General features: G+C 34.8%; 1 protein-coding gene across 2 annotated transcripts; it reads left to right on the top strand.

The window, feature by feature from the left end:
* Positions 1 to 1,458: 1,458 nt before the first annotated feature.
* On the top strand, positions 1,459 to 9,996 carry LOC109208397 (protein GDAP2 homolog). Of its 2 annotated transcripts, none has more exons than XM_019371508.1 (15): positions 1,459 to 1,572; positions 2,060 to 2,473; positions 3,436 to 3,513; positions 3,781 to 3,836; positions 4,928 to 5,047; positions 5,199 to 5,269; positions 5,460 to 5,553; positions 5,658 to 5,867; positions 6,216 to 6,467; positions 7,384 to 7,492; positions 7,628 to 7,695; positions 8,187 to 8,256; positions 8,364 to 8,438; positions 8,557 to 8,648; positions 9,657 to 9,996. In XM_019371508.1, exons 2-15 carry the CDS (start codon positions 2,174 to 2,176, stop codon positions 9,730 to 9,732), a joined length of 1,671 nt encoding a protein of 556 aa, XP_019227053.1. In that variant the 5' UTR covers positions 1,459 to 1,572; positions 2,060 to 2,173; the 3' UTR covers positions 9,733 to 9,996. The 2 variants fall into 2 exon arrangements, with proteins under 2 accessions (XP_019227053.1, XP_019227054.1); XM_019371509.1 differs by lacking the exon at positions 1,459 to 1,572 and adding an exon at positions 1,658 to 1,733.
* The last annotated feature ends 2,805 nt before the right edge of the window (positions 9,997 to 12,801 follow it).

Genomic DNA, 12,801 nt, shown 5'->3' with positions numbered 1-12,801 from the left:
TTTTCTCTTCATCAGTAGATGGACTCTGACTAATACTCAATCTGAAGTATTTAGCAAGAGGAGTACTAACCACTTTTGCATCTGTCATATTGAACCTCTTGAGTACCTTCTCAATGTATTGCTTTTGGGACAGAAATAACTCATTTCTATCTCTGTGTCGGTGGTTTTGAATGCCCAAGATTTTCTTTGCTGGCCCCAAGTCCTTCATCGCAAACGATTTGCTCAACTGCTTCTTAAGGACTACAATTCTGGATTTATTCTTTCCAACAATAAGCATGTCATCTACATAAAGCAATAAAATAATAAAATCATCATCAGAGAACTTCTGGAAGAATACACAGTGGTCTGAAGAAGTTTTCTTGTACCCTTGTTCTTCAATGACAGATTCAAACTTCAAATACCATTGCCTTGGAGCTTGTTTCAATCCATACAGGCTCTTTTTCAATTTGCAGACATAAAGGGCTTGAGAGTCTTGTTAGGGGGAGAACTTTACGGGACAAGTGTTAGTGTGTTACTTGTGTTTGCCTCTTCGTGAGGTTATTCTCTCGATATTTTGTACTCTCTTTTTATTATAGTGGATTGCTCATCTCCGTTGTGGACGTAGGTCAGTTGACCGAACCACGTTAAATGTTTGTGTCTCTTTTGGTAGATTTCTCTTTTGTTGTATGATTTATCGTTGTTCAAGATTTGCTTTGCTAGCTTCCGTATGACACCTGATTTTTTCGGTCCTAACAACTTTAAATTTCAACTCTAATCCTAGTTCTACACTATGAATCTTAAAAATCATGCCTTACTTGTGCAGATTGCAATAAGAAATTTCTGAAGTAGTTGTCCCAAGCAATAGTAGCTAACAAATTCAAAACTATCTTGCTTACTACAAATGTATATTTAAATAGAAGTAAAACCAATATTACGTATGACAAGGTTATTTTTAAATAGAACTAAAATTATTACTTTCTCTGTTTCAGTTTATGTGAACTTATTTCCTTTTTGGTCCGTTCCAAAAAAAATGACCCATTTATTAATTTGGAAACAATTTAGCTTAAACTTTTAATTATAACCTTAATGAGAAGCTATACAAATACTCTGAACTTCTTTTTGACTTGTTTAGGACCACAAATTCCAAAAGTCTTATTTTTTTTTAAATGTCGTACCCAATCAAACAGATTCAAGGAATTACTTCATTTTACATTGTGTCCTGGTAAGGTAAAATGTGTACAAATTTCTAGTAATTTCTCACCGTATTTATACAAGCGATTCAATCCTCACTTACTTTTTCCTTTTCCTTTGCTCAAAAGGTCAACCGAGAAAAAAAGGAAAAAAATATAGGGAGAAAGTAAAATAAAGGAATATCCCTTTTACGAAACCCTGACAAAAGAAATAAAAATTACTATTTCACAGTAATTACAAGAACAAAAAATGACAAAACAACCCAAAAATAATAAGTTAAAGATAAAAATATTCCACAAATTAGCAAATGCCACTCCCCCATCTCCAAAGGGAGTCTTATTTTGCGTTTAGCTCATTAGGACCCCACTTTCTTCCCTCCAGCACAATTCCCTCAATTTACAGGTAATTTTTTCGATTTGAATTTTCAATACATGAATATATTTATGTGTTTTAAAAAAAATCATATTCTCGATATATATTAATAGTTTTTTTTTCTTTTTTCTTTGATGGTGTTAATCTGTTATTCTGAATCTGTGGAAGAACTTCTAAATTGGGTTCTGTAGGTATAGGCTTTGTTGAGGTTCTAATTTTGTTTACTTTGTTCAATTATATAATTTCTTGATTTTATTTTAAATGTGTTTGATTTAAATGCCAATTAATAGTTTGTAAATAGCTAGAATGTCATGGTTCTTGATTTTGATGTAGTATTAATAATGTATTTTCTCATTGAGTTTATGGGAATTGAGGGTTAGTTCAGTAAGGTGAGTTATTTTAGATGTAAAGATTCGATTTTTATTGAAAATTATGCCTATTACCGATATCCAGCCTAATTATTTATGGTAATTGTGTCCTGTATACAAAGTTGTGTAATACTTTCTGTTCCTTCCAGGGGATTCATTTCTTTTATCGGAATTCACGTGGGGTTAATCAGATTTCAGTATGTGTTTGACTTTAGCTGTAATGAAGGAATAGGAAGTGAAAGTGGAGTTAAGAGAAGCAGAGTATGTATCGGCCTGTAGCAACTACTACCCGAGGCGGGGTACCTACTGATAGTGGAGATTCTGTGGTGACACTAGACCAAGTTCCACGATGGATTGATTCGGAAATTAGGTACTTGTATGAGAATGAAGATCCTAATTCCGACTATCCGGATCCTTTGTCGTCTGCTTCTGGTTCTGAGGGCAATGCAAATGGTATAGTTTCCAAGTTTCCGCTAGATCATGAAGTTAACTCCAAGATATACCTGTGGAGAGGAGACCCCTGGAATCTTGAGGTAGATGCTGTTGTTAACTCTACAAATGAGGTGAGAAGTAACTTCTATCGCGTTTTCTTTGTATTTATTTGATGGTTTCTTGACTTGGGTAGTACATCTTTTGTTGATGAGCAATGAACATATTTTGTTTTTTTTTAATGAGGAGACTAAGGGATTAAATAGCTTTTTTGCTTGTATCCATCCACCTGAGATGGTGGCAGAAACATGAACTTGTAGCCAACAGATAAGCAGAAGATTTTGCGTCTTAAATGCTGTATTGGTAGGAGACACTTAAAGTTATGTGCTTTTATTTGAGCTAAGACTTGAAATATCCAAAAAGAAGGATTTTTTTTATAACTATGGTGTCTAAGCCAGCTTGTGTGCACCTTGTCTAATTCCAGGGGGTGATCTGCTACCTCCCACCAGCATAGGTACCGGGTAATTCTATCCACCAAAGCTTGGACAGATGAGAAGAAATCACATAGTGCTTATTTGCCTCCGTTGGGATTTGAACCGACGACCTCATAATTCCGGACCAACTTCATTGACCGCTAGGCCACACCTTTGGGTGTTCCAAAAGGAGGAATATTTTTCAATCCTGTTTCTATTTCTTTTAAAGGGATGGGGAAAGTAGGTTTCGGGTACTTTATCCATAAATAGTGGTATAAGTGGTAGTAAGTTGATTCCACTTACAGTTTGGGGGAAGAGGGGGTTAAGTATGTATTCAAATTTGTATTCTCTTTCTACTTTGCAAATTTATCATCTTTGGGAAGTACCTAGAAACTGAAGCATGTAGATATAGGATTGTGTTTGCGTTTCTCCGACCAAGTTGATGACCTAATTGTTCAATACATACCTTCTAATTAAGATATGGCTGCAATTGTTTTATTTTATGCAATTAAGAACATTCGTAGAATTGCAGTTAGCAATGCAAATTTGCTAGTTACCTACATCAAGAAACCACCTTTTTGCTGCCAGTGGAATTGTTGACGCTTATATTTTGTGGTCAATAGAACTTAGATGAAGCCCACAGCAGCCCTGGATTGCATGCTGCAGCTGGACCTGGTCTTGCAGAAGAATGTGCTACTCTGGTACGTTCCGCAGTGTGTGCATATGTTTTCCACATTTTCCTTTTTTTTTTCTTCTCAAAGTTACTTATTTCCTGAACTGGTTCGCAAACAAGGTCTGAAGCATAACTTGTGGCAACCAATTGAACTTCAAACAGTATCTTTATTTTTGTACTTTCTGTTTATTCTATCCTAAGGATGTTATATAACACTTTCTCCAACTTTTTACCCTTTAATTCAACTTATGATGCTGACACTAGAAAGATATGGATGGTTTACTTTGCTTCGTAGGGAGGCTGCCGAACAGGAATGGCAAAAGTAACCAATGCTTATGATCTTCCTGCTAGGTCCGTGATGTTAGGTTATTTTATCAACTCTTTGCATTATTGTTGAGTATGTTTGTAACTGAATTCTTCATTAGTTGATCGCAATACCTTATCTTTACATATGCAACACCAATTGCGCTTTAATTCCAAACTAGTCGAAGTCGGCTATGTGAACATTATATATTTGTTCTACTCCATCTGAGCCTTGTTCATTCCTGTCGTCAATTATTTGTCTTATAGGCCAAATCATGGATTTTTTGAAATTAGCGATTTTCTTAATCTCCCATATATCCCTGCATTATCATACAACACCAAACCAAACATAAAAGCCTCATGTCAAACACCAGGCCCCATGTAAGTGCAACAATCACACTCAACCTTAACTCTTACTGGTTGGTATCGCCTATACGGTTGTTTTCCCTTTTATTGTGTTCTGTTATTCACTAAGTCAACATAGATTCAAAGAAATTGCGTTTTTAAGACTACTTTCCTCCATGTGATTTTTGGCCCCTATTAATCCCTTCAATGATCTTGGTATCACATCTATGGACGGGCATATTTGGAGATCTCCGTTGGAAATTTAGTTGTTTCCCTTGATATCCACTTTTCTTCTTAGTAAAAGCAAAAGAAGATAGAGGTGGAAACTGTGAACCTAGCTAAGCTGGTCTTCAGTATGACAAACCAATAAAGCATATGTACATTGAAGTCCTGACCTTGTCTCCTTCACCGGAATCTTCATAATACGTAGTGTATGAGTTGGTTATGGAGTTGTTATATGGCAGCCAAGTTGCAATGATATCTCACATACTGATGAGAAATTTCATGATCATAAACAGCGTGATCCTACTTGTGTTAGATAATCTAAATAAGGATCTGATAATGTGAGAATTTAAATAAATCCTCGATCACGTTTTCCGACAACATGGTTAGGAGGAGTACTACCTCTCTCAATTCAATTTACTGTAATGTTTTTTCCAGAGAAACTGATGAGAATTTAGTGTTCTCTTTCCCTTTGAACTTAGTTCACAATATTTCATCACAATTTTAGTATGGGAACACATGCAGCATAACCATAAGCCATTGACATACTTCTGATTGTGTTTCATGTGCAGGAGGGTCATTCACACTGTTGGTCCAAAGTATGCGGTAAAATACCACACTGCTGCCGAGAATGCTCTAAGTCATTGCTATCGCTCTTGCTTTGAACTTCTTATAGAAAATGGGCTACAGAGGTTGTCTAATTGTCATATATTCTGCGGTTTATTATTAATGCCGTGATTTTGTGTATTAAAAGGAAAAAGGGAGAGCCAGTCCCTTGATTTCGTTTTTTTTTTTTGGGGTTGCAATAATTTAAAATGCAACTTGTTGGATTACATGGTGCAGCATTGCTATGGGCTGTATATATACCGAAGCCAAAAATTATCCGCGAGAACCAGCTGCTCATGTTGCAATAAGTGAGAGATCCTCTCTGTTTTCTTAATCAAGTACTTATTTGTTCGTTTTGATTTTCAAGATAATTCTTTCTGTGCCGAGACTGTAAAAAACTATGATATCTCCATCAAAAAGATTCTTTAATGTGTGAACTATTTGCTTAAATGTTTCATCTGCCACTTCTTAGACTCCATCTTTTGTTGCGTTGCTTAGGAACTGTACGACGGTTTCTTGAGAAACAGAAAGATAAAATAGAGGCAGTCGTTTTCTGTACAACTACGTCATCTGATACGGAGATATATAAAAGGTATAGTTAGTACATTGTTTTCTGCCATATACTTGAGGGAATGCATGAATTCTATGCATATATTGGGGTTGCTGATAAAATTCACAGTATCTTAACCTTTACAGATTGCTTCCTCTCTACTTCCCTCGGGATAATCATGAGGAGGAAATTGCCGGTTTAAAACTTCCTGCAGATGTTGGTGATGAGAATGGAGAAACAACTACTGCTGAACGAAAAATAAGGATAAAACCGTTACCAAATACAAAAAGTTCTAGTCCAAGGACCCCCGAAGCTTCTGTTGATCTGTCTGCCAGTAATGTTGGTTTATCGAGAAGGTTAGTGACAGATTTAAGCAGTTCACCACGCCATATATCATATGAACAGTGGGATTGCAGGATATTTCAGTTGAAATGTTAAAGTTGGTCAGAACTCAAATCTGGTTTCATTGCTCATATCTACCCCAACTTTTTGAATTTATGTGTGCGACAGTAGGATGGAATTGACAAAAGAAATTATTATTTACGTAAAGAATAGCTCATCGTCGCCGTAAGCTTTTGCGCAGTATGGTTTCACTACCTTTTTAAGTAAAGAATAGCCTCTATATATATATATTTATATTTATATATGCAATGCGTGTGTGTGTGTGTGTCTGTAAGTCCGACTAACAAAGTTTTCTGAAGCAGGAGTTCATCCTACTTGGGTTTATTTTTGGATCCTGCTTTTATGTCCCTGATCAAAGACCCAGACCAGCGACGCAGAGAACAATGGGAAAAAACAGCCCAAGCGCAAAGTAGTTGGAACTGCTTTAAAATGCTTGGATATGGTGACCTCGGGGGACCTCCTTTATCAGCTGCAGAAGAATATTCCCTTCATTCCAGATATCTTGCAAAAGCAAATTCTCTAAATCTCTCAGAAATTGCAGAAATGAAAATCGTGTAAGCAGATTTTCCTTAAATTATGTTTTCTGTTCAGTGGCGGATCTGCATACAAAATTTGCATTAACCTTAACATGGCGTATGTATAGTTATATAGAAAATTTCATGAATTTGATATGATAAGCCATGAAGCACCCAGGAAACAAAAAGCCTGATGGGTGCTTTGGTCAAGGAAGGATATTAGATGCTCTAATGAAGTGAGTGGGCGGGAGTTCAAATCTCAATTATAACAGGCCCATATTTATTTTCTTCCTTTTTAGGTCCTTTTTTATTTTATCCGGTAGCCACATTTTTACCAATACTACTATTATTTTTTTAGACTACATTTTCCCTGAATTTTGTTTTACCTTTCTCTCTCTCTCTCTCTCTCTCTCTCTCTCTCTCTCTCTCTCTCTCTCTCTCTCTTTTAAACTTTTCTTTTCTATTTTACCTAATAATTCTCTGTAGCAAAAAAAAAAAAAAAAGGAAAGAAAAAATCTCCAAAGTTCGACCCCTCCTAAAAACGAACCGTTCCTATAGAGTGGAAAAATCCATCAAATCTTTTCACTAACTTTTTCACTGTCATGTTCAAATAGTTGTGCACTTATACTATGTGTTTGGTAGTAGCTACACATCAAAAAAATTTAAGCACCTACGAACCCAAAATCCTGGATCCGCCTCTGCTTCTGGTCCATGGTTTTGTCAAATAAAGTAGAGTGTTTGTAGCCTCAGATATGCACTTGAATTGAGTGAAAAGTCTGACAAGATCAGCCGTTACCGCTTGCATGCAAAGGTTTTGTTATATTCACATGACTAATTTAGCCCAAAAAAACAAGTTATCATGACTAATAGATTACTGAATTATTATTAACATATCCATGAATAAGTGTTACCTGGCTTATGTTAAACTTAAGTTGCTCATTGACTATGTTTTCAGTTACCGAGGAGGGGTTGATAGTGAGGGTCATCCAGTTATGGTAGTCGTGGGAGCACATTTCCTGCTAAGATGCCTTGATCTTGAGAGATTTATTCTATACGTTGTAAAGGTAGTGATAGTTACTGCTGTAAATAGATTGCATGAGATCTATCCATACCAATTGTGTGGTTCAATAATCAGTTTTTCTTCAGAATTTTCCTGGATGATTTGGCAGTAATTAGTTATTCTACGTGTCACATTTCAGGAGTTCGAGCCTTTGATTCAGAAGCCTTACTCTATCGTGTATTTTCATTCTGCAGCATCTTTACAGCTGTAAGTATTACCTTCTGGCCCATATAATTTAAATTTATATCTATCTCTGCATAGAAAAATATAAGATCATCAGTCTCCAAGACATCTTGTATGAGCTCCAGAGCAAATGTGTATGCATTGGCGGACATCAATATGTTCCTTTTTCTTGTCATTTTGCTTTTAGGATCCATTTCTACAGCTCTCCGTGTCTGTATGGTTTGACGTTGAGGATCAAGAAGCGTAGACTTGTTTTTTTTTTCCCTTTTTTCTCTCTTACTTCGATCCTGAGCTCCATGCGGTTGATTCACTGAAAGAATCTTTTTCTAAATCTCATTAATAAAGTTTTGATCTACGGTAATTCGGTTGTCTTTGACCAAAATCAGAGGGGAAGGTGACATGGAAACTGTGTTTCTTACTTCGATGGTACTAAGCTTTGACATTGTACTCCAAATTTGGCAATTCTTTTTCTGATAAATAGATGCTTCCGCACTATTTTTTTTGTATCAAAACAGGCAACCAGACCTGGGATGGATGAAGAGATTACAACAAATACTTGGACGGAAACACCAGCGTAACCTTCATGTATGAATGCTTTCACCTTTTTCCTTGTGCTTCCTTCCATGGTTCCCGAAGCTGAACCTTACTCCCGTTTTTTGTTTTGTTGCTAAATCTCGTTTTTTTGTGAGCAGGCAATATATGTTCTTCACCCTACCTTTGGACTGAAGACTGCAATTTTTGCTTTGCAACTCTTTGTCGATAATGTGGTACTTATATGCTTAGAACCTTTTATCTTTTTTCCTTTGACTAATCCCGTTATTACTGGTATATAAACTCAAACTTTCATTTTCTCTGAAAGCTCGTCACTGGTGATTTATTCTGCAGGTGTGGAAAAAAGTAGTATATCTTGATCGTCTTCTACAGCTATTCCGCCATGTTCCTCGTGAACAACTAACCATTCCAGATTTTGTGTTCCAGTTAAGTTATCATGCTTCTATCGCTCATTTTTTTCCACGTCAAAATGAACAAGGATTGAGTGCAGCATGCCATTACGTGATAGTATTAGACGTTGTCCATAGTTTTCTGCTCTTTTTTTTTTTGGGGGTGGGGGGTGGGGGGTGGGGGGGTAATAGTTACTACTTGCCTATCTTGGATTTAGGTTTGCCATTGTCTCTGTTGTAGCCTGAAATTCTTGTTGAGTCTGACACTTTCACATGTAGCAGCTCAGAGGCAGATGGGGTTTCATGATATGGAGCCTACACGTGCGCGCGCGCACACATATATATATATAGAGAGGTGTATGTGCACAGAGGCATATCTAGAATTTTAAGAACATGGGTGCACCATTATGTTAATTAAAAAGGGCATGATGAATTAGCCGATTTGTTTATTTATTAATGATAAAAAAATTAATTAAAAAGAAGTATATGGAAATTGAACCCCAAATCTGAGGGACAAAATGGGCACTTAGTCATTAATGCACCAAGTAGTCACTTGAGCATGGGTTGCCAAGTAGTCACTTGAGCATTGTTTAGACATAGCTTAGGGAGGGGAGCATGGGTGCATGTACCCCACCCCCTCCACACAGAGGTGGAGCCAGGATTTGAAAGTTAAGGGTTCTGATCTTATCACTGAACCCTAACTCGTTGTAGTTACTGGGTTCACAATTAAATATTTTTACTTATTTAATGGATTTTGTAATGCAAATACAAGGTTTAAGCAAAAGCTACTGGGTTCGTCCGAACCCGTAGCTACTACACTACCTCCGCCCCTGCCCCCACATAAATCCGCTTCCGTATGTGCATACTCACTGAGATTTCGATAGATGTTGAACTCCAGACCCTTAATTCAAACGGCAATGGGTCAAGCGGTAGCAATGTAAAGATAGAATCCAACAAGCTTAAATCCTGGATCTGCTTCTGTTGCAACGGTCATCTCCCCTCTTGTATCAGGAACTTGAACTACTACTCATGTTGTGATTGCAGGCATGATTTGGAAGTAAATGGAGGGAAGGGACTAATAGTGGACCCCAGAACTAAATATGTTTATCGACGACCTTAGTGCTATATCCATTATAGCTTCAACTCAAGATTCATCAGTTAAACCAGCTATGGAGCAACTTCAAGCTATGAGCTTGTTGTCTTTTATTTTCTTTCTTATATTAAGGTAGTCATTTAGTGGCATTTGTTTATTTCTCTTTTCTTTGTAATTTCATTTATTTGTTGGAACATGTTTTGTCTCGTGTGGCAATAAATTGTCCCTCTATGTAAAATTTTCCATGTAAATGTAATTAATGCAATTATTTATTTTTAGAATTTGTTTGAATATATAGTAATCTTTGAAATATTTTTACTAAAAAATATAGGGAGAGGAATCAAGTTGAAGAAGGCCTAGCAAAAATAATCATAAAAGAAAATGCAGATGTAGATATTTTGTTCCAAAATACTCCCATCCCTTTTGTAATGAAATATTACTTACAAGTAGGGGTGTACATAGGTCGGGATGGTTCGGATTTTGCAGTTATCAAACCAAATCAATTGTGACGGGTTATTAAATCTAAAGACCAAACCAAGCCAATAAAACTTGGGTTTTTCAATCTCGGGTTTTCGGGTTTTTCGGATTTTTTTTCCTGATAAAATCTTCGTAGCACAAAATATATAACTTGTGCTCAAAATATTTTTTTAATCCTAGTAAGATACAACTATATAAGGTATTTTCCCAGAAAATAATATAAAATATGAGATGTATCATAGCATTATCCTAAAATATTTGGCAGTAAATTATGTAATATAAATATTACTAATTTAAAATCTATAATAAAAATAAACATAATATGAAATTAATAAGTCATGCTAAAATAAGTAGACTAATAAGGGATTATTAATTACACGACTAGACGCTAAAGAAAACATAAAAAGAGGTTACGCATTTTTATCTAAATTATTGCAGAACAAAAAATAGATATTCAATCCATTGCCGTTCGTAGTATTGAATTAAATGTCTTTTGATAGCATTTGTATTGATTTGATTTTGGTTTGGGCTTTTGTTAGCATTATTTAAGTTACTAATATTATTCGCTATAAAACTTATTGGAACATTCAAAAGTTCTAAGTCTAACCTTGAAATAATACCTTAAAAGATAAAATTATGAAAAAGTTTAAGAAATATTTATAAATTACATCACAATAAGTATATTTATATTATAAATATATCTAAAATTTTTATATATATAATGTCGGGTTGGTTTGGTTNTTAAACCAAACCAAACCAAGTTTTGGTCCGGGGTTTTTTTTCTACCCAACACCAAACCAAACCATAGTCGGGTTTTTTTTCTCGGTTTGACTCGAATTATCGGGTCGGTGCGATTTGTCGGTTTCCTTTGTACACCCCTACTTACAAGACCTTCAAGGGACTATAGAAATATTCTTAATAGTACAAGAAATATTCTTATTTAATGTAACCGTATCCTCCGTTTTAATTTATGGTAACCTATTTTTCTTATAGTTAGTTCAAAAGGAATGAATCTATTCCTAAAAGAAAAAGTTCAATGTTATAACTCCAATATTATTCTTAACGAGAAGTTTTTACAGCCACATAAATGGTATGATATGTTTTACACCATAAATTTTAATAGATTGCCACACAAATATTATGACATATTTACAATCACAAGTTTCTAAGGTCTTTTTTCCCCTTTTTTAAAATGCAAGCTCATTCAAATAGATTCACATAAATGGAAAAAGAGGAAATAATATATCTAACCTTTTGAAAGAAAAAAGGAATACACAAATAGCATGTTTAGCCAAGCTTTTTTTGCCAAAAGTAGGGGTGTCAATGGATAGTAAAACCGACTAAATCGACCGAATCATACTGTACCGAACCGATTTTTAGGTTTCTTTTAATAAAACCGCAGATTTTTATGTAAATCTATAGCCGTGCCGATTATTAGGGTAGGTTTTTTATTTTATGAAAATAAAACGAAAAATATCCAACCGTACCTAATAAATTTACATGTGAAAAATATATTTATATATTATGTTTAAAAATTATAAAGCATTAAATTTTCCTTGGGAATTGGAATTATGAAAACAATTACAAGTCAACAAGTAATTAAACTCAGAATCCTAATTTTCAAACCTATTATGCTACTCCTATTGAAACTAAATTATTTCCAGCATATTAGCTATTATGAGTAGTAAACTATAATGTGATATGCTTCCTTTCATATGATTTAGATTTATCTTTTTGAATATTTAATCTTTTATAGACTTTATTCTTGAGTCTTAATCCCGACTTGGTTAATATCTTTCTACTCGTGCGATTTATACTTTTTTTAATATTAATTTGCTTAGTTTCTTTTACGCTGCTGTAGAATATTGATGGATCTATACTCTAGCCATCTTTCATATTTCTTAATTCATCATCCTTTAAAATGTAAAAAAGAGAGTTTTGCTAAGTCCTATAAAAGTACGTATGTTACTCATTCTACTTCTACTAGTGCAATTTTACATGATATTAAAAAAAAACTGAAAATTAATCGAACCGTACCGATACCGAAGAGAAACCGATATGATTGGAACAATTTCGAAAAGTCTAATTTTGGGTATATATAATAAAGGAATTTTTGCATTCCTATACACTATTTGAAACTTTATTACCCTTAATATTCATGTTTAGTTAATTACCCGGCGTAAACAAGTTTTGTTTACGAAATATATACAATCCACCTTAAAAGGCTCTCAATCTATTATTTGTGCCTTCAATCAAGGGATTTAATTACACCGTTTTTCTTTTTTCCTCTCCTTTCTCCCCTCTTCTCTCCAGATTCTCTCTTTCTCCCCATATCTTCGGCAGAAGCTATAGATTTTGCATAGGAGTGAATTTAAACATACAATTTCTTAGTACTAAATGTGTTCAAATTCGTACGGCTGTACCCACCTTGCCACAAGATGATTTTAGTGTTGAACGGTTGGTTAAATTTTGTGAACTGAAGACCGACAAAGGCACACTAGCGTTCCATTGATTGGCTGTATTAATTAAAATAATCTAAACAGAAAAACACTAAATTAGAGTGTATATATATATATATATATATATATATATATATATATATATATATAAAAAAGAGGG

The sequence above is a fragment of the Nicotiana attenuata genome, unplaced genomic scaffold, assembly GCF_001879085.1.
Source record: "Nicotiana attenuata strain UT unplaced genomic scaffold, NIATTr2, whole genome shotgun sequence".
Taxonomy (NCBI): domain Eukaryota; kingdom Viridiplantae; phylum Streptophyta; class Magnoliopsida; order Solanales; family Solanaceae; genus Nicotiana; species Nicotiana attenuata.
Note: the sequence above shows the minus strand (reverse complement) of the source record. Positions and strands in the feature narration are given on the sequence as shown.